Source organism: Equus asinus, chromosome 3, assembly GCF_041296235.1.
Source record: "Equus asinus isolate D_3611 breed Donkey chromosome 3, EquAss-T2T_v2, whole genome shotgun sequence".
Lineage (NCBI taxonomy): Eukaryota > Metazoa > Chordata > Mammalia > Perissodactyla > Equidae > Equus > Equus asinus.
Window position 1 is genome coordinate 7844030 of NC_091792.1, and position 26064 is coordinate 7870093.

General features: G+C 36.2%; 1 protein-coding gene across 50 annotated transcripts in view; it reads left to right on the plus strand.

Annotated features, from left to right (window-relative positions):
* Positions 1-26064, plus strand: part of ANK2 (ankyrin 2) — a 627576-nt gene that overhangs the window by 494071 nt on the left and 107441 nt on the right. For 33 of the 50 annotated variants that reach the window (XM_070504610.1, XM_070504623.1, XM_070504608.1 and 30 more), the window contains 9 exons: positions 378-563; positions 993-1016; positions 3961-4059; positions 5297-5395; positions 12042-12140; positions 17269-17466; positions 19665-19763; positions 19926-20024; positions 25152-25250. In XM_070504610.1, the coding sequence (XP_070360711.1) occupies positions 378-563; positions 993-1016; positions 3961-4059; positions 5297-5395; positions 12042-12140; positions 17269-17466; positions 19665-19763; positions 19926-20024; positions 25152-25250 (1002 nt within the window). The remainder of the gene's footprint in view (positions 1-377; positions 564-992; positions 1017-3960; positions 4060-5296; positions 5396-12041; positions 12141-17268; positions 17467-19664; positions 19764-19925; positions 20025-25151; positions 25251-26064) is intronic. The other 17 variants (XM_070504620.1, XM_070504624.1, XM_070504622.1 and 14 more) reach the window with 3 other exon arrangements.

Here is a 26064-nt window from a genome sequence, read left to right on the forward strand (position 1 = left end):
GACTTGGACATCATTATTTCTACCCTTCTCATTTTCTCCTTTCCATAAGCAGGCATTACTTAGGGTTGGTTCTGACTTTTATTTTTCCATTCTAAACATACATTTGAGCACATCCAGTATGCAATATGCTCCGTTAGGGAATGCCAATGTTTTTCAAAATATATAGAATAGAAATTAAGAAAACAATCTGATGAAGTCAATCCATAGTATTGCAAATAACTGATGTCAATCTGCTTTAGTCTTCAAAGTAATATTTAATCCTTTTGCTTTGCTTGCCAGTTTTCATCGTTACTTCAAAAATTAGACACATCATTGCTTAGCATCGAATCCCACACTTGCAAAAGTTAATGAAAGATTTTTTTCTTCTGTTTTACTAGGACGGCTTTACGCCTCTAGCTGTGGCACTCCAGCAAGGACACAACCAGGCAGTGGCCATCCTTTTGGAGAATGACACCAAAGGGAAAGTGAGGCTGCCAGCTCTGCATATTGCAGCTAGGAAAGATGACACCAAGTCTGCCGCACTCCTGCTTCAGAACGATCACAATGCTGACGTGCAATCCAAGGTAAAAGCTGAACACATTGTGGAGAGGCGCTCTTCGCTGCCAGACTCCTCCTGGGAGATGACAAAGTAGGCCATGGTGATAATGCAAAATTACTTCTGGTCTTCAAAAGAGATAAAGTACTTTCAGAGGTATTTTGGAAAAAGGGGATTATCTATTGGGTACAGTAATCAAAAAAATTAAAGATAATTTTCTTTAAAAGATAAGGTTCAGCTTTTTAGAAATCTGTTTGTTTATTCTATTTATAGTCAGAAATAATAGAAACAGAATTAGAAAGATAAAATTGTATTGTGTTGTATTAGGAATGTCTTTTCTTGGTAGAATGCATTTTGGCATGTTGGAACAGTGTATCCACTTGCCGTGAGAAGATTGTTTCCTTCATTTTGCACTGTGTAATATCTTCCCTCTTTTTCCCACACAACACTGCTTCAGATGATGGTGAATAGGACAACCGAGGTACAGTATTGTGGTTATAACCAAAATATACCTTGTTTTTATTTATTTTAGTTTTTTTCCCAATTAGAATAAATGCTCACTAATTCGTACTAATGATTGGAACTTCCATTATTAGGAAATTAATTTGGAAACTTTTCCCATAATTGAGGCAAATGGATAATTCAAAAAAATTAAGGTAACATATATTTGAAGCATTATTTAATCATTGAAACTATTTAAATAGCTTATTAGGGTAGAGCAGGAAATGAAACTTCATTAATATATATTTTACTGAGTGAGCTGTACTATTAGCTTTTTGCCAGTAAGAGATGTGACTTACTTCTCTTCATGAGAATTCTCAGGCTAGAGTTTAGCAAAGTGAAATTTAAGGAGATTTCTCGGTCCCTGTTTTAATCCTTTTGTCTCATGGTTGCCCTTTTTTTTTAAACCACATTGTATGTGATCAATAATGATATTGAGCATATCAGGAGCAAAGCATTTGCTTTTATCTTGCTAAGTCTTACAATACTTGCTGTGGAATCGTCTATTTTCCACATCCCAAGATAAGTCACGTCGATCAACAAGAAAACTCAGTGCAAAAGCCTCTCAGGATAGTGTGTGTGTGCATGTGTCTGTGTGTCTGTGTGTGTGTGTTTGGTGGTCTCTCGACCTTTGCTCCTGAGACGCATGAACACAAACATTGTTGAAAGTATATTATAAAAATTAACCAATATTCAAAGGCAAGTGTCTAATAATGTAGGTTGATTTTCACTTTGTTGAGGGGAGTTTGAGACGAACATCTCATCTGATCACTGTGGGGGTTTGGAACATACACACTTCGAATTTACTGAGAGTAGTATATTTCTAAACTAATATCTTGTTTATTGACAAATTTACCCATTGAGATGTGAATATATGTGAATTATTCATATCACTTCTTCCGTTCCATATTTGTGCATGGAGCTTAGGTCAGAGATTTAAAAAAAGGCCAACTGCTCGGTGAAATTGCTCAAGACTGCAACTGTACAAATTGGTATCTTGATTACTGACTTTAATACCTTTAATTTTTTAAGTGAATTTTGGTAATTGTGTAAGATACATATCTGAAAGCAGTATTGGCTTTCCACATTGTGTTGAAAGCAGTGGGTAGGGTAGATTGGGACTGAATTAGAAATATTTCTTTGAGGACAATAGAGTAACAAAGAGGGGAAGCCGCTGCCCTGATCATCCTGTAGGAAGGTGAACTGAGCCTTCTGTCTCCGTGTTAATCAGGGGAGAGCTCCTCTCAGGGGCTTATTCCAGCCTCGTGTTGATCCAAGAGTCACAGCCCGAGGCAGCATTGTGGATGGTCAATGAGGCTGTGTCAGACAATAAATTAGTTTATTTTTGAAATTGAGAAAAGTAATATTATTATGGTTGGATAATTTGAACACGATTCACCAGCAATCCCTATGTTTTTCTGAAATTAAATTGTGACTTGAATTACAGACGCACATTCAGGACATGTCTGGGTGACAGGAAATATCAAGATAAAAATGAAAAACATCCAGTCAATTATTTCCTAAAATATAAAATTTTGACATTTTGTAAGATAATAGCCAGGTTGTAGACGTATTTTTTCCCTCCACATTGACATGAATATTTGGTATCCTGTAGACACAAAATGAAAACATCTTGACCACCAACGTGGGATTTGGATCAAAAGTTACTATTCTTATTTTATGTCTTGGTTCTCTGCAGCCAGAAATTACTTACAGCTAATTTGGCTGATAGCACAGAGGAATTTCTGTCACCTAACATATCTGAATGCATATTTGGGCCCATTTTCAAAACAAAATCACGAGAGCCTATATATCAAGTGATAGAAAAGCAATGGTTGTAATGTAGATGATATTTCTTGAAAACAATGTTATGCACATCCTAGTCCATTTCCAGATTAAAGAGAACAATACAAATAACTTCGGAACTACAGGATCTGACATCCAATTTTATAGGAACAGTCTTTATTGTTCCTATAATTTTTTATTAAGTAATGAAAATTATGGAGAGCAAAGATAATATGTCTTTGCATACTTGAATGATAAGAGTTAATATGCTTCTATTATGAAATGGCAAAAATTTATAACTAAATTTTAATCAGAAAAAGAAATGAAAGGAAGTATACTTTTCTTTCATTTAAGACTTTGAGACTCAGTTTTTAAACATTCTTAGAGTAAGCAGTTCTCTAATGCCCAGATAATTGATTTAACCTGCTTATTTTATTTTATATCAATCGTATTTTATTGACGAAATTTGGTTTAATTAATATTCAAAACTGGGTTCAGCTGAATTTTTTCTTTATTTTGTATTCATATTGATGCCAAGTGTATTGTTTAATTTATGTTTTTTCACTGTAACACAGTCTGACTAAACACAGTTGTTAAAGAGCATAGAAATATCAGGACAGTGTTAAATGATGTGGAATGAATGTACATCCTCTGTAAGAATTTCTCACAATATTTTTCATAGTTCAAAAGATACGATGCCAACCAATGCTGTTTTTCATTTAAAAAAACCTCAAAAATCAAAAAAAAACAGAAGATTTGGTTTTTTCTCTTGAGAAAACATTTCTTATTCATAATTATATTAGTCCCATGGCTGAAACTTTCTTGTTCAATCATGTTCTGTTTTTCTGAAAAGCCAAACCAACTCAAGAAACAGGGTTTTGTATAAACAACAAATCTCATAAATAGATAAATTGTTAATGTAATTAGAAACAATGTTGCCAAGAAATGTAGGATATTTATTGACCTGTTTATATATTTACTTATTTACCACCTTATAGCACTAGGCTATAAGCATTTATCTGAATTGTATTGCTCACATATTAGGTAGACAGTTACCATGTGATTTTCTTCACTAATCCAGTGACTGCAACATATGGAGGTAAAATGCTTTACTGACTCAATTTCTTTGCTTTCCATAGAGTGGTTTTACTCCTTTGCACATTGCCGCCCATTATGGAAATGTCAACGTGGCAACTCTTCTTCTAAACCGGGGAGCTGCTGTGGACTTCACAGCCAGGGTATGGATTCAAATACTTTCTCATTTTAGAAAGCAATAAATGGGCATTTTACTAAAGTAAAAATGAACACCAATAAATGTTTTATTTCTTTTTCCTTAACTGGATCTGTGCTGGAGTTATTAGATTTTCCATTTTTTCCTTCAAGTCACAGGAAGTCATCATGACCCAATAAGTGAAAAATAAGAAGGTGTAAATTCAGAAGCACACAAATCATTTGCAATGGTTAAGGAGAATATTAATTCTGACCTCAGTAGGAGCAGTTATATCTAAAGATCACACCATGAGTCATGAATAAGCAGCTTCAAGTCAATAAATAACTTGGAAACTGTTAAAACATTAAGTATAAAATGTATAAGTACATTTATACAGTGTCTTAACAATAATTATAGGGCACACAATTCGACAGAGAATTTTTTTTAATGAATTAGGAATTTGCTTATATAACGAGTCTTACCAAAATACATAAAAAGACATCATGTTGTGTTATATGTTAAATGGTATGCTTTTATTGGAAAGAATACACTTACATGATAATTATAATACTCAGTGTACTTAATATGAATCAGTAAATGCAGCATTTGAATATTTGCAAAATTATGACATAGAAAAAATGAGGTACATATCCTTGTCAAGATGATGATATATGATAGCCAATAAAATAAATAAATGTAATTTGTATATACGGTGTTTTGTTCTTAGAAGTCTTCTGCACTGAAACTATGTTGAGTTATTTTCAAGTTGTTTTTCCTACTGAATTATTTCTGAAGAACATGTTTTTCAGAAATATTTTTCCATTGGGTATTGATATGTATATGCATATTTTATTTTTAAGCATAGCCAACTTTAGGATCCCAGATTCTTTAAGTGCATGGGTGTTACAGAAAGAAAGATAGACTTTGGACTTGGGCTCAATCCTAGACAGAATCTGAAATTTTGCTTCTATTATGCAAAAGTGCTCCCTTTGTCTCTTGACTGTAATGTGTACATTCAATACCTATGTTGTAGTTATTGACTAACTTAGTTATACAGTTTCATTCCATTTTTCATTCCCTAACTATAGTGCTTTGTGGTTTGTGTGCTTTTTTGTTCCTGAAATTTTGAAGACGTTAAGACCTTAGGACCCTTGCATCAAATTACCACATAGGTCACAACCTCCGTTGTGCCCTCTAACACAAGGTCTTCACTGTCATGCCCTGTCCTACCCAACATGCTCTTGTTTGGTCTTTCCATGGTGTAGAATGGAATCACTCCTCTCCATGTGGCTTCCAAAAGGGGGAACACAAACATGGTGAAGCTCCTACTGGATCGTGGTGGTCAGATCGATGCCAAAACTAGGGTGAGTGTCTCTGCTCTTTCACTTTCCTACCATTATTATTTCTTGTATTCTTTTAGTAGGTACAATAAAATACCAGTCCTAAACATAGGCAATGAATTTTCAAGGAAATTGCTTTCTTAGATTTGATTGAAACTTCATACAGCATTTAGAGGTTTCACATTGTAAAGTGGAATTAATATTTTCTCATAAGTTCCTGGAGAAACAGAATGCTAGGTCTTAAATGAGATGATTTTTCAAGTCCTTGCTTATTGATTTTCTGCGAACAAAGATCAAAGATTGGACTTAACACACCTCTCATGTGGTTAGCTGTAAATATAAAGAACTCAAACTCATCAATATACATTAAGCTATGAGAGTGTGGCTTTTACGTAAAATATTTTAATACATGTTGAAAATCTTTTGCTTCTAACTTTTCAATTCCTAAATCATTTTTCATTCTTCTTTTTTTTTTTTTTGGTGAGGAAGATTGGCCCTGAGCTAATATCTTTGCCAATCTTCCTCTATTTTGTATGTGTGGTGCCGCAACAGCATGGCTTGATGAGTGGTGTGTAGGTCCGCTCCTGGGATCCAAATCCATGAACCATGGGCTGCCTAAGTGGAGCATGTGAACCTAACCATACACAACCAGGCCGGCCCTAAATAATTTTTCTTAAGTGGTTATGCTGTACTGACGTAAGCAGGAGCTTTGCTATAATGCTTATGGAGAAAAGGCATACAGTTATTATAGTGCACTTCTACTCATGTCAATCTTGTTAAGTAAAATATTGTTCTGGGTTTTTATGCACTCACAGCAGATAGATAATTAGATAAGCAGGAGAGAACAACTGTTAAAAGTGCAGACTCTGAAGGCAGATGACCTGATTTCAAATCCTGCTTCTACTACTTCCTAGCTGCTTGATATTGGCAGTTTACTTACTTTCTCTGAACTTAGGCTAATAACAGTACCTACCTCATAGGTTGTGGGAGAATTAACACTTAGGTATTATTATTTGTCTTTTTTTAAGTGGGGTGGGCAAATTACTTAGGTACTAATAATTTGTGATTATGTTACTGAAATTATATGCAATTACTTGCTAAAACATTAAACTAGTACTTCAGTGTTAATTCTCTGGAGTGGACATGGTTAATTATCCCCAGACCTGGGTATACTTCAGCAAAACTTTAAACATTGTTATAATATGAAAATTTTTAAATATATGGTATAAGAAGTCTATGAGGATGGTAGATAGGATATATCCCTTGTGATATTTTGTCCTCACTTATTTTAATTCTGAGACTGCATGTTCTCATAGTCCAAGGAATCAGAATCAGATCGAGTTCCCTTGCAAATCTTGAGGCTGGCAAACGTTTTTGTTCAAAGCCTTATCATCTTTGAGCTTCCAGAAACCACACCAGCCCCAGACTATATATTCTGGCTGTTAATGACCTCAGGAAATGTTGCTCTCTTAATCTCATTTCTCTAAGACGTTTGGTCCACAGCACCTGTGTCGTATTATCATGTGGGAGTTCTGGAGTAGTTTGCTCTGTGTGTCAAGATCTTTGTTGTGGTGTCCAATGTCTTTGCATCATAGTTTTATGTGGTTTCTACCCTTTGCTTTGTCAGCACGCCTTTTCCCTTGCTATGCTGTAGGTATGCAGAATTTGGAACAGTTATGCACAATGCTGCATGTTTTGCTTACTTGTTCTTTATATTTAAAGGAAAGAGTTTCGGTATCTTTTCCTTGAAGTACCTTACTAACATAATATCTCCCTTTACAGTTACCTTTCCATTTCTGTTGAGGCGCTCTAATAATTGAGAGCACCAATGGAAAGACAGAACTTTGTAAATGGAAAAAGTTCTTATCTTAGTGTCTTAAGGATTCACATTGATCTTACAAATGCTTTTCTGGAGTATTCATTCATTATTGAGGCAGTTGATTTTTTCTTACTAATCATCACCACATTTTCTAGTTCTTTAAAAGATGCTCTAATTTGCATGGCCTACATCCATTTGCTTATACAATTTAAAAGTCTAACTCCAAATAGGCATTGTATTTTCATAAGAAGAGTACTAAGAAGTGGAGAGAAATCGATGCTTATGCTAGCTCTGCCAGTAACTCCTTATCCTTCAGCAAGCTGACAATCAAACGTAAGGCTTGGTTTCTTCTGTACAGGGACTTTTTGGACCGTACTTTATCCAGTCTAGTAGGCAGCCCATCCAGTGCAGTAGTCCTTTAGATACAGCAAATAAATTGAATTTCATTCAAGAATTTATAAAGCAAAAATAGATTTTCTAATTGGATACGTGGTGTGGACATTCTGTTCATTCCTTCCTTAAACAGATAGTTACTGAGTTCCTCTTTGGTGCTATGAACTCTTGATATAGAACAGTTCACAAGGCAGACTAGGTCCCTGTCCTCAGAGACTCAAGTCAACAGTCCTCAAGGGATCAGACGGCAGTGTGTTGGTAAGAGTTTAATGATTGGCTTTAAAAAAAAAAAAAATGCCCTGATTTGTAGCCCTTGCCTTTGCCGATTTCCATGGTGTAAATACTCCATACTTCCCTCATGGCCAATCAGAGCTACCAGTGTGGTTTAACTGAATGCAGAATTGGGAAAAGATGTGCAAAAAATTGGCTGTCACTAGTTTGTGTGTGCTGGTTCCAAGACACCCCAGGATGAGGTGCAATATTGAATGGTGGCACTAAGCTTCTTCCCCCATAAGTTAAATATTTCCTCATCTCTAAGGAGCAGGACTTTAAAAGCACTTAGGTTCTTTCAATTGTGGCTATAACTAAAAGACATATCCTTCTTCCCAAAGGCAAAATCAAGCGGGAGGTAAATAGTGAAACCAAGGACTGTGGTCTGGAATGGTGGGGCGAGTTCGGGAGCTATAATATTTCATTACTAAAACAAAGGAATATGGTTTGCTTTTGTCTTTTGAAATATATTTTAAAATAGAAAAATGTTATTTTGTTTTTGATTATCCTTTTACGTAATACAATAGAGCTTCTATATAGGAAAGTAAAAGTAATATAAATATTATTCTTTCATTTTTTTTATCAGAGAGTTCTCAATTTCCCCTACTAATCAGATTAGTTTTAAACATTCAGAAGTTAGTATATTCTATCAAGAGTTTTTCCTCGAACCTCCCATTATTTTTCTCACGTATGAAGTTTTCTTTATCTGTAGAAAAGCAAGATATAGAGAGGCTTTAGGATAATTAAAAATAATCTTTCCCAGAGTTTCTCCCCACTTTCCCCAGCACTGTCGTTCAGGGGGACATCCTGCATCTCCCTGGCATTCTCACCATTGACTAGGATCTAGTGAGACGCTCTGAGACATTTTCACAGAGCCTTGGTTTTCTGGTATCTAAAAAACCTCATTTTAATGTTAAAACAGAAACTTTATAGCTGGTTAAAAATGACATTATTAATTCAGTTTTATTAAGGGCACTATTCTTTTTTATTTTTAAATTTATTTATTATTTCACTGTGGAGATACTCCAGATAAAGATTATGGTTAAAGTATTAAAATACATATTTCAATGCAAACAATAAAAGTGTATGAAAAACATGAAAGGATAATGAATGAAAAACAATCCATCAGAAAAAGAGATCACGCTTGCTACTTGTTATTAGAAGTAATAAAGTAAAAACAGTAGTGACTACCAATTGTCATAAGCATATGTTCTAAGCACCCTGCTAAGTTGTCGAGAAATATCATCTTATTTCAACTTCCTAATAACTTATGAAGTGTGTATGACTTTCTTGTTGAGAAAATATGGAGGTCTTCATTTGAGAAATGAGACTACCAAAGGGAGAAGTGAGTTTCAGAGGAGTTGTGTAACTTGACCTAGGACACACAGCTTAGTAATTAGCAGAGCCAATATTAATCTACAGACTTCAGGATGCACCGCTGGAAGAACAATCTAACCAGAGAGGGAGGAAAGAAATGGTAGGGAAAGAAATGGTTGTAAGAAGCTCATGCTGTGGGTTACCAGCTAGATAAATGGTGTCCCTCTAACGTTGATTGATTTTCCTTTTAAGAATTAGCAACATCATGGTATGATTTGAAGTGATTCTAGTGAGGAGAGAAAGAGAACTTAGGGAAAAGGATTCTGGAGGGAAAAAAAAAAGTAACCTTCAAACACCACCTTAAGAATTTAAGTAAAAAAAGAAAAAAGATAACAAACAGATCATTGCCCCTAAGAGCAAAGAAAAAGAAAATTTAAGTAAAAAAGTCTTTGATTACAAAACCTTGATAGAATTTTTTGGGGCAATAATGAGATATTGTTCTTTGTAGAAAATATCCAAAATCGCAGATTGAGCATGATGGACAACTTAAATTTGATATAATTCACACATTCTTTATAAGGGCAGATAAATTGCATCAGTGAAATGTAAGATTTAGAACCAATTTAGTCCTTATTGTCCCTTGATGTTTTTGTCCGTTTACTACATGTTCTCCCTATTTTCCTATTGCTATTCGGAGAATATGTTGGAGGTTTCAACATGATTACACAATGAATATTTCATTTAATTCATAGAAAACAATACCTTTTGTAAACATGATTTAAGGCATCATCTCCTCATCTGTCAAACAAGGCTATAAGTTAAACACACTAAGAAAAATCATCCCCATTTTATGTATCGTGAAGATGGGCCTCAGAGAGATTCGCCCCTGGTGGCTGATCTGAGAGCCACGCCCAGGGTTCTGTGATTCCTGGAACACTGCACGCAATGCCCACATGCGCTGTGCTGGATTTCTCAAACTCTAGATCTCAACCAAGCCCCCACCAAGACTCTGTTGGAGAAATGAGGCGATATCTAATTGTTACATACCTTATATAGCCACTAGTGCTCTGTAGTTCCACCACAAGGTACTGTTATGAAGATACAGAAGCATAATCATTTTAATCGCTTTGCCGGCTCAGTTTCTTTTTTAGGCTCCTCTCTGGCAAACTTTAAAATAACTTGGCATCTCAATTGCAGTAGTTAAATACTTTTTTCTGAAAAGGCAGTCTTTTCATGCTAATTCCAACATAAAAAACCCTGCAAGATCTGTTTTGGTTACTTGGTATCTTAATACTAGCTAAATAGATTTAACACAGCAAGGAATCATTACCAGTCAAGGTCCTAGCGGAAAACAGATGGCACACTCAAATTTGGTAATTTGCATAGAGATTATTAAAGGGCCTATTTATAACATTGTGGCTGGAGTGAAGGGAAGGCACAAGGGATGGTGCAGTATCCGTGGGGCCGGTGGCCACAGGGCGCCTTACCGATCCCAGACCCGAAAGGTGAGTAGAGTGGTTACCAGAACTTCAAAGGAGAGAATTGTATGGAGCAGGCTGCTTTGGCAGGAGCTAAAGAGACACAGCCAGAATTAGGAGAGCCTTCAGGGAGTCGCTCCCATATCTTGCTGCATTTCCCATTGACCAAACCCAACCAGAAGCCAGGGGGCAAGGTAGCCCACAAATATAATCTAGAGAGTTCTGTCTGTGGGACATGGATGTGGAGAGGCAAGGGAAGGTATCTAGCATAGAAATCCCAGAATGCTGCATCAAGAAGAGTGTTGTAATCCAGAGGAATTATATTTATTAGGAGGAAAGCACAACCCAGAAAGATGGTCCTGGAAACAGAGACATGAAGATAGACCATTTGAGTTCTGGATAAATCAGAAGCTTCTGAAGTCCTCTTAATGGCTCGGCACCCCGCATTTTCTCTGACTGCTGCCTAGCTCTCAATCTCTTTTCCTGTGACAATCTTTGCTTTTTTTTCCTTAAGACTGAAAACACTAGCTAACTTATGTACTCAGGATTTCATTTTCTCTCTCACTTCTTGCTCAGTGTTCTTACATTTTGCCTCATATTTCCCACCAACTCTGTTTTCTGGCCATGTCAACCTAAACGGAAATAAAATCCAAAAGACAGAGGGTATTTGGGAATTGCTCTGGAATCAGAAACTACCTATGAAGTATCAAGGTCAGAAAGTTTTATAAATAAGATAACATATAATTTTATTTGAGGCAGTGTTAATGCTATTTATTAATAACAATTTTCATGTTTGAGAAATAATTATGTAGTTTATAAAATGTGGTAAAACATGTGAAGAAACCTTTAGAAGCATGTGAAGAAATGGCTCTTCCCTTTTATGAGCAGCAGGGAGCATTGTAGGAAAATTTATGACAATAGCAACAATTCAAGAGAGAAGATAAATGTACAAATTAGATTAAGAAGAATTTTTAAGTAAAAGTTGTATTAGGACAACCAAAATGAAAACAGTGAACAATCTAATCTTTGGTTGTGGTTCCCAGCAAGTAGGGCTTTCAGGGTCAACAAATGCAGCATCCTCTGCTTTTCCATCTTCCTGAATATGCAAACAGAGGACCAGCAACAGATCTTTTTACATTGAACCTCCACATGTGGGTTCTCTCTTGCTCAATCCCTGTCTCTCTCTTTCTCTTTCTCTCTCTGGCTCTCTGTCAAGATTTCTCTCTCACTCTTCTCTTTCTCTTTCATTTAACTAGTAGAAATTCTATTACTGACCTATTGAGTCACTAGGATTGAGTTCAGGAAACTCTCTCTTTGAGGTAGCAATAGATACAATCTTGGCTTTGTAAAAAAAGAGTTTAACTCAGGCCTAATTCTTTAATTCTTTTGGCAGGATGGGTTGACACCACTTCATTGTGCTGCAAGAAGTGGGCACGACCAAGTGGTAGAACTTCTGCTGGAACGTGGTGCTCCCTTGCTGGCAAGGACTAAGGTGAGGCATTATGGGTAAGAAGGGATCCAAACAACGCTTTAAGCCACTTTTTATTACACTCTCTATTCTTCTTGGAATCAAAGCATCAGCCAGGCATTTTCTAGTTGCTTAATAATTGTGTGCTAGTAATGAGGAATATATATCAAACTGTTTTAAAATTATTTAAAATTAACAAATGCATCTTTAAGATGTGTTGTATACCTTCAAGTCCTTCCTATATTTTTACCTGCTGTTCTTACTACAGTTGGAAATTTGAATATATTTGTATTATATGTAAATGAGAATATTATATATAAATGAGACTCTCTCTTATATTCTGTGAGTCTATATTTTTATGATTCTCTGAGATGACTATAAAATACCTATAAAATTGTCTTTTAAAGCAGCACAATTAGCAATACAAGATAAATCTTTTAGCTCTCCAATCTTTCTCTGTAGGCAGTGTTAGCAAAAAGAATTACTCACCAGTGGTGTTGGTTGATTATAATTGGGATTTGTAGATGATATGGAAAGCCTGAGTTAGGATAGCCCATCCACAAAGAACCATTAAACAAGCAAGTTGTTCTCTATGGCACAGTACATCTAGCACTTATTGTCTCATTTCATCAATACACTCAACATGGGGAAAACTCTTGTCCATATTTAAAAAACCCACGTGATGAGCTGATTTCTTGGAGGTTTTCATTATAGAATGTATTTTAAAAGTTTTATTACTGTACAATTTGCCATTTTCCACCTATACATTGGATTACCAGAAAAGATCATGAGACATAAATTGAAGATAATCACACAGAGCTATTTAATAGGATATGCAGCGACCCTTGAATCCTTCAATACAACAAAAATTTAGACAAAGGACGCTTCTTAAATTTTCTCTCAGTTTCAATCCCCCAACCAGGGTTGGTATCAACTGATGGTGTTACAAGGGTAAGCTGAGAAAAATAAGGAAGCCAACATGAGCAAATATCTTTCAATTTATATAATATTTTAACTGAACATTTAATTGAAATTATTTGGAGTAAAAACCAGCCCACACATTTAAAAGGTGTGTAGAATGAACTCAATCTTTAAAGATATGCCCCACAGGCTGTGAAAAGGTGGCTTCAAATCATATATTTTCATTCTCTTACTTAAACTGTGAGTGTTGGAGAAATCTGCCTTTGAAATGTGACATTTTGAGCTGGGTAATGCAGAGATAATTGCGGAAAGTTTTGTTGAGGAAACTGATTGAAGTTTAAATGGAAATAACAAAATCTCACCAGCCACGTTAAAACTAATGAAAAGTCTCTATCAAATTGAGGCTAGGTAGATATATTCTTCCATGAACTATAAAACAATCTTGTCAACAGAATTTGCCTGTAATTGTCATGTCACTAATGGAGACCATGGATTACCTTTATCGAATTTTTTTTAGTGGCCTTCTTGTGAAATCAAATATTCATGTGTAAGGATCCAGCATAAACTGTCTGTGACTACATGACTATATTTATCCCTTCATCTATGCATCCAGCTATCATAGTAATTAGCTACAATGTGCCAGGCAGTGTTCTGATAACTAAGGCACTATCAAGAGAAATAATACACAGTCTATAGTTTCAAGAAGTTTGAAATTTAGTGGTTCAGATAGATAAGGAGATAATTCTTAAAAGTAGAGCTATGTACAGGGTAAAGAACAGAGACAAGATGAACTAACCTGGTTGGTGAGTGATGCCACTAGCCTGAGTGGAAAAGGCATATAATGCCAGACTATTCTCCCACCCCCTCCACAAAAACTCCCAGTTTTGAATCATCCATTATTCCTCCTTGAAGCAAATACTCATCCATCTAGTTGTCACTCCCCCTCATTCTTTGAAAATTCTAGCTCTCAGCAAACTGTGACTCTTCTCTAGAACCACGATTCTAGTTCCTGATGACTTTAATGATCTTGGCAAGAGCAGTAGGTGATCCTTCTAGCTGGCCTCTCAGTTTGGTAACTGTCAACCCTCTGTAATTTCTGTGTCTAACCTCCCACTCTCCAGCCACCCCCTTCTCTGTTTCAGCTAACTCTCATTCATTTTGCTGGGTCCATCAGTCATTGTTTCACTGTCCTTCACTTTGTGCCCTCACCTCTGCCCAGCACAAATTCCATAGTTATTCACACCACTCCTGATATATTCATACTCACTTCCTACATTTCACCCTAATTAAATACAACTCACACTCTTGCAGCTGAATGTGACCGCAGGAAATACCTGACCATGCGGACTGGGCTTGCTTTAAATTCATGATCTCTAACTTCAAGTCTGCCTTTAATCTGCCTGACAATCACAGTGTATTTCCCAAGTCTAGTCACTCTCACTCCCTGCTACCTGACCATTCTGCACTTTTCCTTTTTTCTCCAAATTTCTTGGACCTCTTTCCTTGTCTTCGCTTCCCACGGCACTGAGAAAATGGAAGCAATCAGAAGAGCATTTCTACAGATTCCTACCTTCCGACTCTCCAATGACATGAATCAGAGCCCGTATCATTTACGTTCTCCCCCATTGCTGTCATCTGACAAAACTGTTTACTCCTCCCTCCTCAGGACACTTTCCTTATTTGCCTTCTGGGACATTCTACTCTTGTGGCTTTCCTTCTGTTCTAGCTGTCACTTCTCGGTGTCCTCTGGTACTTCCTCCTCACTCTCAGGTCTCTGAATGTTAGAACTTCCAGAACTCACACTGTGTCTTTGTCTGACTCACTCGCTAAGAAATCTCATCTAGTCTCATCTTTGAATACTACCTCTACCCTGATGACACACAAATGTGTGCCTGCAGAATTCCATATGTAGATGTCAACTCTCCTTTGCTGCTGAGATGTCCACTGGGCATCTCAAATTTAGTAAGTTAAAAGCTCAGCCCCTGATATTACCCCCACACCTATTCCTAATCACCTTGCAGTCTCTCTTATCTCAAATAATGGCCATCCCATTCTTTCAGTTTCTCAGACGAAATGCCTCATATAATGCTAGACTCTTCTCTTTCTCTCTCTTCCCACATCCTGTCACTAAACTTTGTTTCCTTGTCCTTCAAAATGTATCACTAACTCAGCAACTTCTCAACAGTCCCATTACCACCACCCTGGTCCAGAGCACCATCACTCTTACCTGGATGACTGCGGGAGGCCCTAATTGGCCTCGCTTCTTCTCTCTTCACCCTGTTAGTCTATTCTCGACACAACAGCCAGGGTAATCTTGTTGTTCTAACCTTCCAGAGCACCCCATCTCACTCAGAGTAAAAGTCAAAGCACCTGCTCTGACTTGGGGTCCCTTACCTCTGAATTCCTCTCCTCAGACACCCGCCTCATCACTTGCCTTCAGCAGCATTCTCCTCCCTACTGTTAATCGGTCATGCTAGGTGTGGTCCCAACACAACATGTTTGTACTTGCTTCTCCTCCACCTCAGATGCTCTCCCCTCAAATCAACAGGACCAGCTCTCTTAGTATCATCATGTCTTTTGTCCAAACTCACCTCAGTGAGGCCACTTCTGGCCACCCAATACAGAATTACATGCATATACACAATCTTCTTTGGCAATCCTATGCTTTGGTTTTCTTCTTGACATTGACAGCCTTCCAATGTACTATGCATTTGCATTTTGCTCTTTCTGAATTGTTTGCCCACCACACTAGGATGGAAGTTCCATGAAGACAGGGGCTCCTTGCCATCATGTTCCCTGCTGTCTCCTCAGTACCTAAACAGAGCTGAGTAGGCACTCAGAAAATATGAAAGAAAGGGTTTGTAAAATGAACAAAAGATTAAATAGTGAAGATTTTATTTTCCACATGATCTTTAAGTGGATAAAACAGCATTAAAGATGGGTAGAATATCAGAAAAACATGAAACACACCAGTCCACATGTTGCCATGGCCTGAATTTCTACTACACTTTGTGCTGTATGCTATCTTCCCCCAATGCATAAATACATTCTCATCAACCTGCTTTTCTTTTCTAAGTTCATTTTATGGATTTCTCAATATATAAGCAATAATTATGAATAAAGAGTATGTCAAGAACATGGAAAAATACACTAATAACTTTAAAATCACATATGCACCCACAAACCACCACAACTAAGATTTTGATACTTTTGTTTTTAGCTGTCCCTCACTGTTCAAACCACCTTCCTTGTTGGGAGTATTCAGCCTTGGGCCTACTCTGGCTTCTTTTCTAGACACTGTTTCTGCTTCTTTGAATGTTACGACTGCCAAACTGGTTACTTGGTCAACAATGGTTTTCTAGTGACCTTATTTTCATTGACTATTAAGAAAAGACAACGGTCCACTCTCTTTAATGGGCAGATCTTTTCTAATTAGTTTCTTTCCTAATTTTACATATTTTTTCCTGTAAGCTTATTTAACTTAAAAAAAATGAGGATCTTACCCAGACTGATAATTATCAGTGAATTACCCTGATATTTTGTATTCCTGCTGTTGACCTCTAAGAAATAAGTTGAAGCTGTTTGGAGCAGTATCAATGATGATAAATTTAGATCATCCTCAAAATTTAAAAGTTGGGAGATCATTGACACATGGTGCACATTTGCCTCATGCTTTTCTAGCTCTTACCTCACTACTTTCTCCAAGTCCAATTCAGTTCTCATGATAGAAAAAAGGAATCATAGAATTTCAGAGCAGCGTGGATGATCGAAGTCCTTTCTCTCCCTGACCCACCCACTTCCTCCTCCTTCATCCACCTCCTCTTCCATTTAGAAGTAAAGCAATTCATGCAGAGAGATTAATTGAATATAGATTCCGTGTACGGAATTGGATAAAAATAATTTAAGCATCAGCTATCGCTTGTTTTTGTATATCTAATATTTCCCTAATAATTATGAGGTCCAATCGAATTGCCACACATACTCTGTATTCATTCACGAAAGACATATTAATTTGTGGTTTTACCTAAGAATAGCATAATTATGAAAGTAAGTGTTCTCTTAGCTTCCCTCTCTGACAAACATAATCTGCTTATATTTAGATGTCAAATGAAAATTATTTTTTTCCCTGCTACCAACTGTGCCAGAGATCAAGAATTGACGTTGTTGAGTTTCAGAACCTGGAAGTAATGACGAAAATGTGGACTTGGTTTTGTTTTATTTTGATGCACAGAATGGGCTGTCTCCACTTCACATGGCTGCACAGGGGGACCACGTGGAATGTGTGAAGCACCTGTTACAGCACAAGGCCCCTGTTGATGATGTCACCCTAGACTACCTGACTGCCCTCCATGTTGCTGCACACTGTGGCCACTACCGTGTAACCAAACTCCTTCTGGACAAGAGAGCCAATCCGAACGCCAGAGCCCTGGTAAACCTGGCCCAGTCCACATTAACTGAATACAGATCAAGACGAGCAAACCCACATTGATTGACCAATGGTGCAGACACCAGCAATGCATGGTTATGGATATGTAGTTAATTCTGCTAAGTTTGTCACCTCCCACAAGCTGCCTGCCTACTTCATGCCTTCACGGTTTGCTATTAAACGATGGTGAGCAAGGATAGATTTGAGAGAACACCAAGGTACCATTTCCACAACTAGCGAGTTGCAGATAGACATGAAAAACCTGGAGTGATAAGCAATTTTAAGTGGAAAATAGAAATCAAAAAATAAGAAATTATAAAATAAGTTCTAGACACCTCTATATAGAGTCAGAATAAAGGTGTAAAAAAGTTGAACTTTATTAATCTCTTTTTGAAAAAAAGTTTGAAAGCGGTGATTAGATTTGATTATGTAAGATAGTTAAAATGGAAGCCTGTGAAGCGTCACTTGGAGATTCTCCTTATTGACCTGATTACCCAGCCATGGGATAATAGAAACGTGATGCTAGCATCTTGTTGCTTCAGGAAGCATTTTATAGAAACCATTCCAGGAACTGCTCAGATCTGCAAGAGGCTGCCCCTAGAGCAGCTTCTGTGTCTCCCAAGGTCTAATATTGAATAAATCTTCCTCGCTTCACTGATATTCTAACAATAATCATTGGAGGCATTAGGCATGTACTAATTTATGCCTTTTGCTTCCTAATTCCCCAACTAAAAGCAAATCCTTTTTTTCTATACCTTTACATGGTTTATGTCCATTAAATTAGTCTTCAGACAATATTTAAGATAAGAAAATGTTGTTAGAATTATCAAATATTGAATCTTATTTTTATTAGAAATTTTCCATTTGAATCAATTTATTACTAATTGCCTGGGAAGCAAATGTACTTTTAGAGTTATGTGCAATTATGTGACAATATTTATTTTCTCATAAGGAGGAAAATACTCCTTTTCAATCTGATAGTGATCAGTACATTTATAAAATATCACAACCTAATAATTACAATCTTTAAGTACTGCATATACATGTGGCTGTTTATATCTGGCTTATTACATAGCTCATAAAGGGGAAATGATTTAACAAAAATTGTGAAGCATATTAAGTCATTGGGTTAAGTAAGACCATATGCTTTCCTGAGAACTGCTAGTGTAGAAAAATAGTGACAATCAGACCCCATTGGGACATGCAAACTTATTAACTGGCAGAATAGATGTAACTATTCTCTATACAGTGATCATTCTCCACATAAAAATATAATACTTAAATATAACACATAGGATTAAACACGGGGCTAGTTAACAAATTTTTATGTTATTTTCCACAATTCTTACACATTAGCCTAGTTTGAAAAGTTAGAAAGTGCCTTAAAGATTTCTTCTCCACATTCCTTTGCCTCTGAGAGATACCTCCTAACAATTATTCCAGAAATTCTCCATACTTTTCTTGAAAATATTCAGGAACTTAAGAATCATTTCTTCATAAAATAAAATGTATCTGATTGACAAATGTTATAAAAACTTTTTAATATAAGAAATATAACGTTTGGATATAAATTATTATCAACATAGTGATTTCTGCTAATATACACTCTTTATAAAAAATTTTTAATATAAGACATGTAACTTCTGGATATAAAAAATTATCAACATAAATAATGATTTCTGCTAATTTGCAACATCTCCTCCCTGAAGAAAATGGTAGCAAAATTTATTATAGAAACATTTATTATAGAGGCAGTCATGTTCTTAGACTTTTGAGGTAAAACAGATAAACGGTTTTTATGCTCTAAGAAATAGTCCTTCATCAGAAAGATACATTCTTGTCTTCAAGCCATTTCATAACCTGACCAATAAGTATATTTTAAAACATCTTAGAACTTCTAAAGGATAGTTGCCCCTCTATTTTTCCTTCTTTGAAGAGTAGACCCATGTAGTTTTCTTTACTTTTGTTTTCTCTGTAACCCCCACAAACAGAATTATATGCAGGCCCACCATATATAAGCAAAGTTCAGTGTCTACAGAAACACACCACCACCTTTTTTCCCAAATTCCAACACCTACAGCATTGGAAGAAATGGTAACAGTACGTGACGATGTAACGTTACTGCCTGCAATGTGCCAGCATGGAGCTGTGTGAGAATCGTTTCTGCATGTCTTCAACTAACTTGATTGTCTTTTGCACAGAACGGTTTTACTCCACTGCACATTGCCTGCAAGAAAAACCGCATCAAAGTCATGGAACTGCTGGTGAAATATGGGGCTTCAATCCAGGCTATCACAGAGGTAGAAAATGTTTCAGCCTGTCACGAAACATTGCTTCTCTTACTCCTCCTTCCCCTTCCTTCCGCCCATCTCTGTCCTCCTCACTCAAGTTGTATGTATCTGAAGAAGCCCCAAAGCTCTCACCGTGCAGAGGAGTAAAACTGCTGTTGCTTTGTTCCGCAGTCTGGCCTCACACCAATACATGTGGCTGCCTTCATGGGCCACTTGAACATTGTCCTCCTTCTGCTGCAGAACGGAGCCTCTCCAGATGTCACTAACATTGTGAGTATGGCTGGGGTCAGAATAACCGCAGGGAGAAAGAGCGAGAGGAGAAGAGAGTGTGGGAGTGTGCAGGGGTGTTGTGTGCATGTCATCAAAGCCAGCGGCCGAGCTTTGAGAAGAGTGCTAGTGATAACAATTGAAGTAGTTGCTAGAATTCGTGGAGAAGAACCTCAATAGGGTGAGAAATGTGTTCAAACATAAAATGGAAGCTGTGGAGTAAGACTGTTTCAGCTTCCTGGTGCACACGGATTGAACATGCATCTTAAATACATTTATGGAAACAAAGTACATTTTAAAAGCTCCTGTGAACATGAATGGATGACTGGTTGGAATAAAATCTTCAGGGCTCCCTCTAGTTGCTTGAGTGAATTGTATTCCAGGTAATTTTGGTTAAAATATCAAGTCAGTACCATAATCAATCATATCAAATAAATAACCAGAGACAGACCAATATTAGGGATTTTTACTTGATATCAAATTCTCCTTCCTTCAGTTACATGGAGTTTTCATTTTCTAACCTTCAAGTTTTCGTTTTGATTTGATTTTGTTTGCTAGAGTGGAGTCCTCTCTTACCTGAAATAATTATACCATTGCAACTTTTTCACATATCCTTTAATGAATGTTGGTCTCAGACAACTTTCATCCTGTCATTAAGTACTGGATCTCCCAGAATTCTTGTACGTAATCTAGATTAGGATTTTTACTTCCAATTTGTTTGTATTTCTCTCATTATCTTGGAGTCTGCCCCTTTAAACTTTGATCATCAAATGCAAATTTTCTCCTGAGCAAGAGAACCTGCTGTCCCCAAGATATGGCCATGTATTTGAAGCTCAGCAGGGGCCACTGGAATATTAAGATTTTTTATAAGTATGCAACAGAATAACTCTCCCCAAATAAACATTAGTGCTTATTATTAAAATGAATCATATTTTCAAAAGCAATTGATTGACTATTGTTGCTAATTTTTGGTATCTCATTCCATTTGAGTTGTGCAACAATGTTCAATTTCACTTTTTATTTGTATTCCCTCTCATATTCTCATTTCTTTGTATTTTACACACTGTTTCTGTGCTGAAGTTTCTGATGCATGGAAAAAATCCATGTGAAATAAATTTATTTGATTTTAAATATTATTTAATACTCTCTATTCATATTAATCACAAGTGGAGCACAAAACCATGAAAGAACGGAAATATGGTCTATATTTCCCTAATTACACTGTATTGGTCCTAAAGTAATAGTATTATATGCTGATCTCTAATTACTCCATTAAGGATAAGAGTAATTTCACAACATGTCAATTTGAGTTTAATTTCTAGTCACTTCTCAGAACTTAAAAAAAATCAACATCATCCTTTTTTTGTTGACAGATGACCACGTCCCTTTTTTTATTTGCGATCTGTGCAAACCAATAACTTTCAAGAAAAGTACTCTGTGCACTTTCCTACTGTACTGTATTATCCTTATTTCATTTCAATGCCTACAGGATCACAGGAGCAATGGTGATACTATGTTAAATTATGTTACTGTTTTATAATAATAACATATACAAGTACATTCTATGCAATGCTTGATGGAAATCCCCTAGGTTGATCTTTCAGAGGGGAGATTTTTTCAAAATCATCAAAGAAAATCCATATGAAATGGCTGTATAATTCTGTGGCTACTTTTAATTTGCTTCTTAACTGACCAATTCCAAATCATTTGACACTTAAGGAATGACTCCATATTGTTATGCCCCTCTCTGCAACAGCAACAAAAAATGTTACGTAGGCTACGTGTAGATTTTCAAATAAAGATAAATGAAACATTAATTAAAACAGTAAAAATGTTGACACCCTTTAGGCTCTTAAAGACTCCCAAATTTGACAATCGCTATATTAAACTTTAACTTCCACCAGTTGGTCATTTTAAAGTTCTTCATTTCGTTTTATCTTCTCATTTGTCTATTACGTATTCTTTCCCTTCAGCCCCCTCCACACAAATAGTTGAGAGGCACCTGCCACTGTAAACCTCTCCTCAACATGCTTCCTAGTTGTTTTTTTTGTTTGTTTATTTTGATTTTTGTATGATGTGTCCTTCAGGAAGCAAATACCATATATACAGGGTTGCCAGATAAAATACAGGACTCCCAGTTAAATTTCAGTTTCAGATAAACAATGAATAATTGTTTTTAATATAAGTATCCTATACAATAGTTGAGACATACTTATACTAAAATAATTATTAGTTGTTTGCCTGGAATTCAAATTTAACTGACCATCCGGTATTTTAATTTGCTAAATCTGGCAACCCTATATTTAGAGGAATCTAACTTTCTAGCAGTGGGATGCCGATGAACTTTTGTATTCTTAGAACATGAGGATATGGCAGCTGGATCCAAAACTTTGCAGGTTGATTAAGAGACCGTGTGAATACTGACTGCCTGCTTGTTGTGTCAGAGCTGGTCATTTCCTGACCCCAACGTACCCCACCCTTGGAGCCTTTGTGTGTTGCCTGAAATCATGTTGCAGTGTTGAATGCAATGCTGTCTGTCGTGCTTTGATGCTTTCCAACTGATGCAGCCAAAGTGAAAGTCAATGTAGTTGTCGGCAGAGTCAGTTTTAACAACTGAGAAGAGGGGCATGAAATTTAGTACTTGCTTTGGACATGAGCATACCCATTCTCTTGCCAGTCTTGTTTTTGTGTCAAAGTTCACTCCAAGTGTGAGGTGTACCAATGATTCAATCACGTGCAGATATTATTATTGCAAAGCTCCCTTTCCAGAAAGCTCACAAATGCACTTTAAAACCTAGAAAGCTGAACTGCCAGTTGTAATACATCCATAATCCAAAGTATTTACTGACAACCATGGAAGTAGAAACCCAAGTATTTTAGGGGCTATCCAGAGTACAATGTGGGTATTACCAAGGTTTTTCTTCTTATAGCAAATCAATGGATTCATGGCTAAGTTCACACTTCATATTATGTTTAAGGATTTCCCCAATCCTTAAAGTTAATTAGCTTAAGATAAGGAAAACAAGGGTGTTGAATAAGATGAGGTGCCCAAGAATCAAGAAATGGGAGTTATTGATCAAAATAATATCCACTCTCTTTTATTTCTTATTTATAATTTATGTATAAACAAGGGTAACACAAATATAAAAGGGTAAGGGCAATTTATAATAAAAGTCGATTACCCCAGAGCTATTAAATAAGAATTGAACAAGACCATTGTTTTAAGGTGGAGAGACCATGTGTGCACATATAACTTTTCTTTGAATATAGTGTTTAATACTTTAGATTAGGTGTTATATCTAACTCATCAATTTCAACTGTGTAAACACCATAAAAATAACTTATTTAAGTATAAAATAAGGGTATTGGAAATATTAAAACTACTAATGGAAACACTTTACATTTTGAAACACCTTAATAATAAAACTTGGCTTGTAAAGTAAATAATAAATTCATCATTGAGTAAGTACTCCTGAGCCTCTTTAACTTAACTTCTAGTAGGGAAATTTATTTTTGTCTTCATTTCTATCAAATTAGTAAAATTGCTATTCTTATATAAGACCTAGAAATAGAGTAAAGATGAGGGGATTTGTTTTTTGTTTTTAATAGTTAGAAGATCTTTGCTTCATCTATTTAGAGGCAGGTTTTACGTGATATAGAAGACAAGTTACGAATCATGGTTGTCCACAGAGCTAAAATCTTGCCATATACCCAAAGTCTGAAGGCAAATATTACTATTCCAATAATATATTTTATTAAACAACATACTCCAGATACATTTATTTTACAGAAGTCAAAATATGTCATCAGACAATAAGGCCATTAGAGGATAAATGAATCATCAACAAAAAAGAGAAAATTAGAGTAAATGTCCAGTTTAATGCTTTCAAAATCGAATCATTTGAAATAAATTTCTCATAACTTAATAAGGAATGGTCTGTGAATACTGGGAAAAAATGAACTGTGAGCTGTCTACTAAAATAAAGTTCATTTTCTAGATGTAAATGTTTGTTGTGCAAGAAATCAGGAGAAATTATTCACTGGAATTTATCAGAATTATCCAATTACCATAACCAACTTTAGGATCAATTTAGTTTATTTGGAATAGTTTACTTCATTGAAGTCAGCCTTATTTTCTAGAATAGTTGTGATGACTAAAAGTAATAACTTTTATTCCAGTATCTTGTTCATTTTTAACTGCAGAAGTATTTGAAAGAATGAACCCCTGGCTTCTTCAGAACTACATGTAGTTTAAAACTATGTTGATTAAAGCAAACCAACCAACCCCCTCTCTTAGAGTTAGTCGTTAACTGTCTTCCCAGTGAGAAAATTCTCCTACATCTAACCATCATCGTTCAAGGTGCAGCTTAAGCTACCGTTTCCTGATAAGTGTGTCCCACCTTGATGTGGCCCGAAGATCCCTGGGGAATGACGTCAGCAGATGACACTGTTAACAGTTGCTTTTCTCATCTCTCAGTAGTTCTCTCAAATAACTGTCTATATTAAAATGCTCATTAATAATAAATAGGGGACCTGCTGGGCAAATCAGATTCCTTGTATGAACAGTCATTGTCTACTCTCATAACACAACGACAAAGCAGATGCAAAATAGTAGTTTACTTCAGAAGTAAATTTTGAATTCTGGAAAGGAATGACTTTTGTATGATACAAATAATGAGTTTTTTTGCACCAGGTTGGCTTAATCTTCAGCATCTAGAGTTTCTCATTAAAATGGGGTCAAGTTGTAATCACACAGTTAAGTGTGACAATGACAGATTTCAGGTTTGAAGCATAAAAGATAACTTTGTATCACCAAACACAACATAGGTTATGTGAGGTTGACTATGAAGCTAACCTCAGGGTGTCCTGGATGTTTGGGTAAGTTCACTGGTTTGTCATGGACTTAAAAAAATAAAATAAAATAGAACATTTGTTTTATCCTTATGAAGACAGAGAAGATACAAAACTGTATTTTTCCAGACGCAATAATTCTGAATTAATTATGCCTTTTCATAGATTTCTTAAACCTTTGGATATAATGCTGAGTTTCACAAAAAAGGCACATTTTTGTTCTTCACCATCTAGAGCAGTGCGTTTACTCATGATTCAACGATCTTTGTTTCCTGGCAGCGCGGGGAGACTGCACTGCACATGGCGGCCCGGGCGGGGCAGGTGGAAGTGGTCCGATGCCTTCTGAGAAATGGCGCCCTTGTCGATGCCAGAGCCAGGGTAGGTCTGGTGTTGGGGTCTCTTTCTTTGTAGGCATGAGTTCTATCCTTACAAGGGGTGCTATCTTCATTTCCTTGACATGGATAGGTCAGGGACTGTAAGTGAAAGCATCAATTCAATACAGTTTTTCAGGCAAAAAATAAATGGTACAGTAAATATACAGAATGGAAAATAGACCCCAATTTGAGAAACATTGACATTTGAAAAAGTATACAGTTTAGTATCTAAGAAATACAGCATTGACTAACATTTTAATATTTTTTTTACTTATAAGAGCACTTTCACATATCTCTTTATTTTCCTGAATTGTAAAACTTTACCTATACTATATAGATATTATATTGATACTATACACTCCTGTCTTACCACCAAAGCCAATCAGATTTCCACAGACGTTCCTTACTAGTTATTTAAAAACAAATTGTACTGAAAGTTTTAATGCGTTACCTTCATCTGTTTCACTTTCCTCTTTTCTATAATGAGTTCTACTGTTCTTCTTATATGATTTTACATATGTAGACATTCTGTACTTCCATTATCCCAGAATAGAGGAATTTGGGCCCTGGAGATGGCTTGATTGGACTTCTGTTTCTAATTGCTTCTAATTCCCCCACAGGTTGATTTTTTCTCCATTTTTTAAAAAATTTCACTGTCCGGTTTCTTTCTACATCTTCCTTTACACCAAATATACCAGTAATTTTGTATCAACGTACTGTATCCTCTACTTCTTCTTCCACGTGTTCCATTAACTTTCGCACTAGCATCTTTGGGATTCTCATGGCGTACTTAAACACTTTCTCTTCTTCAATATTTG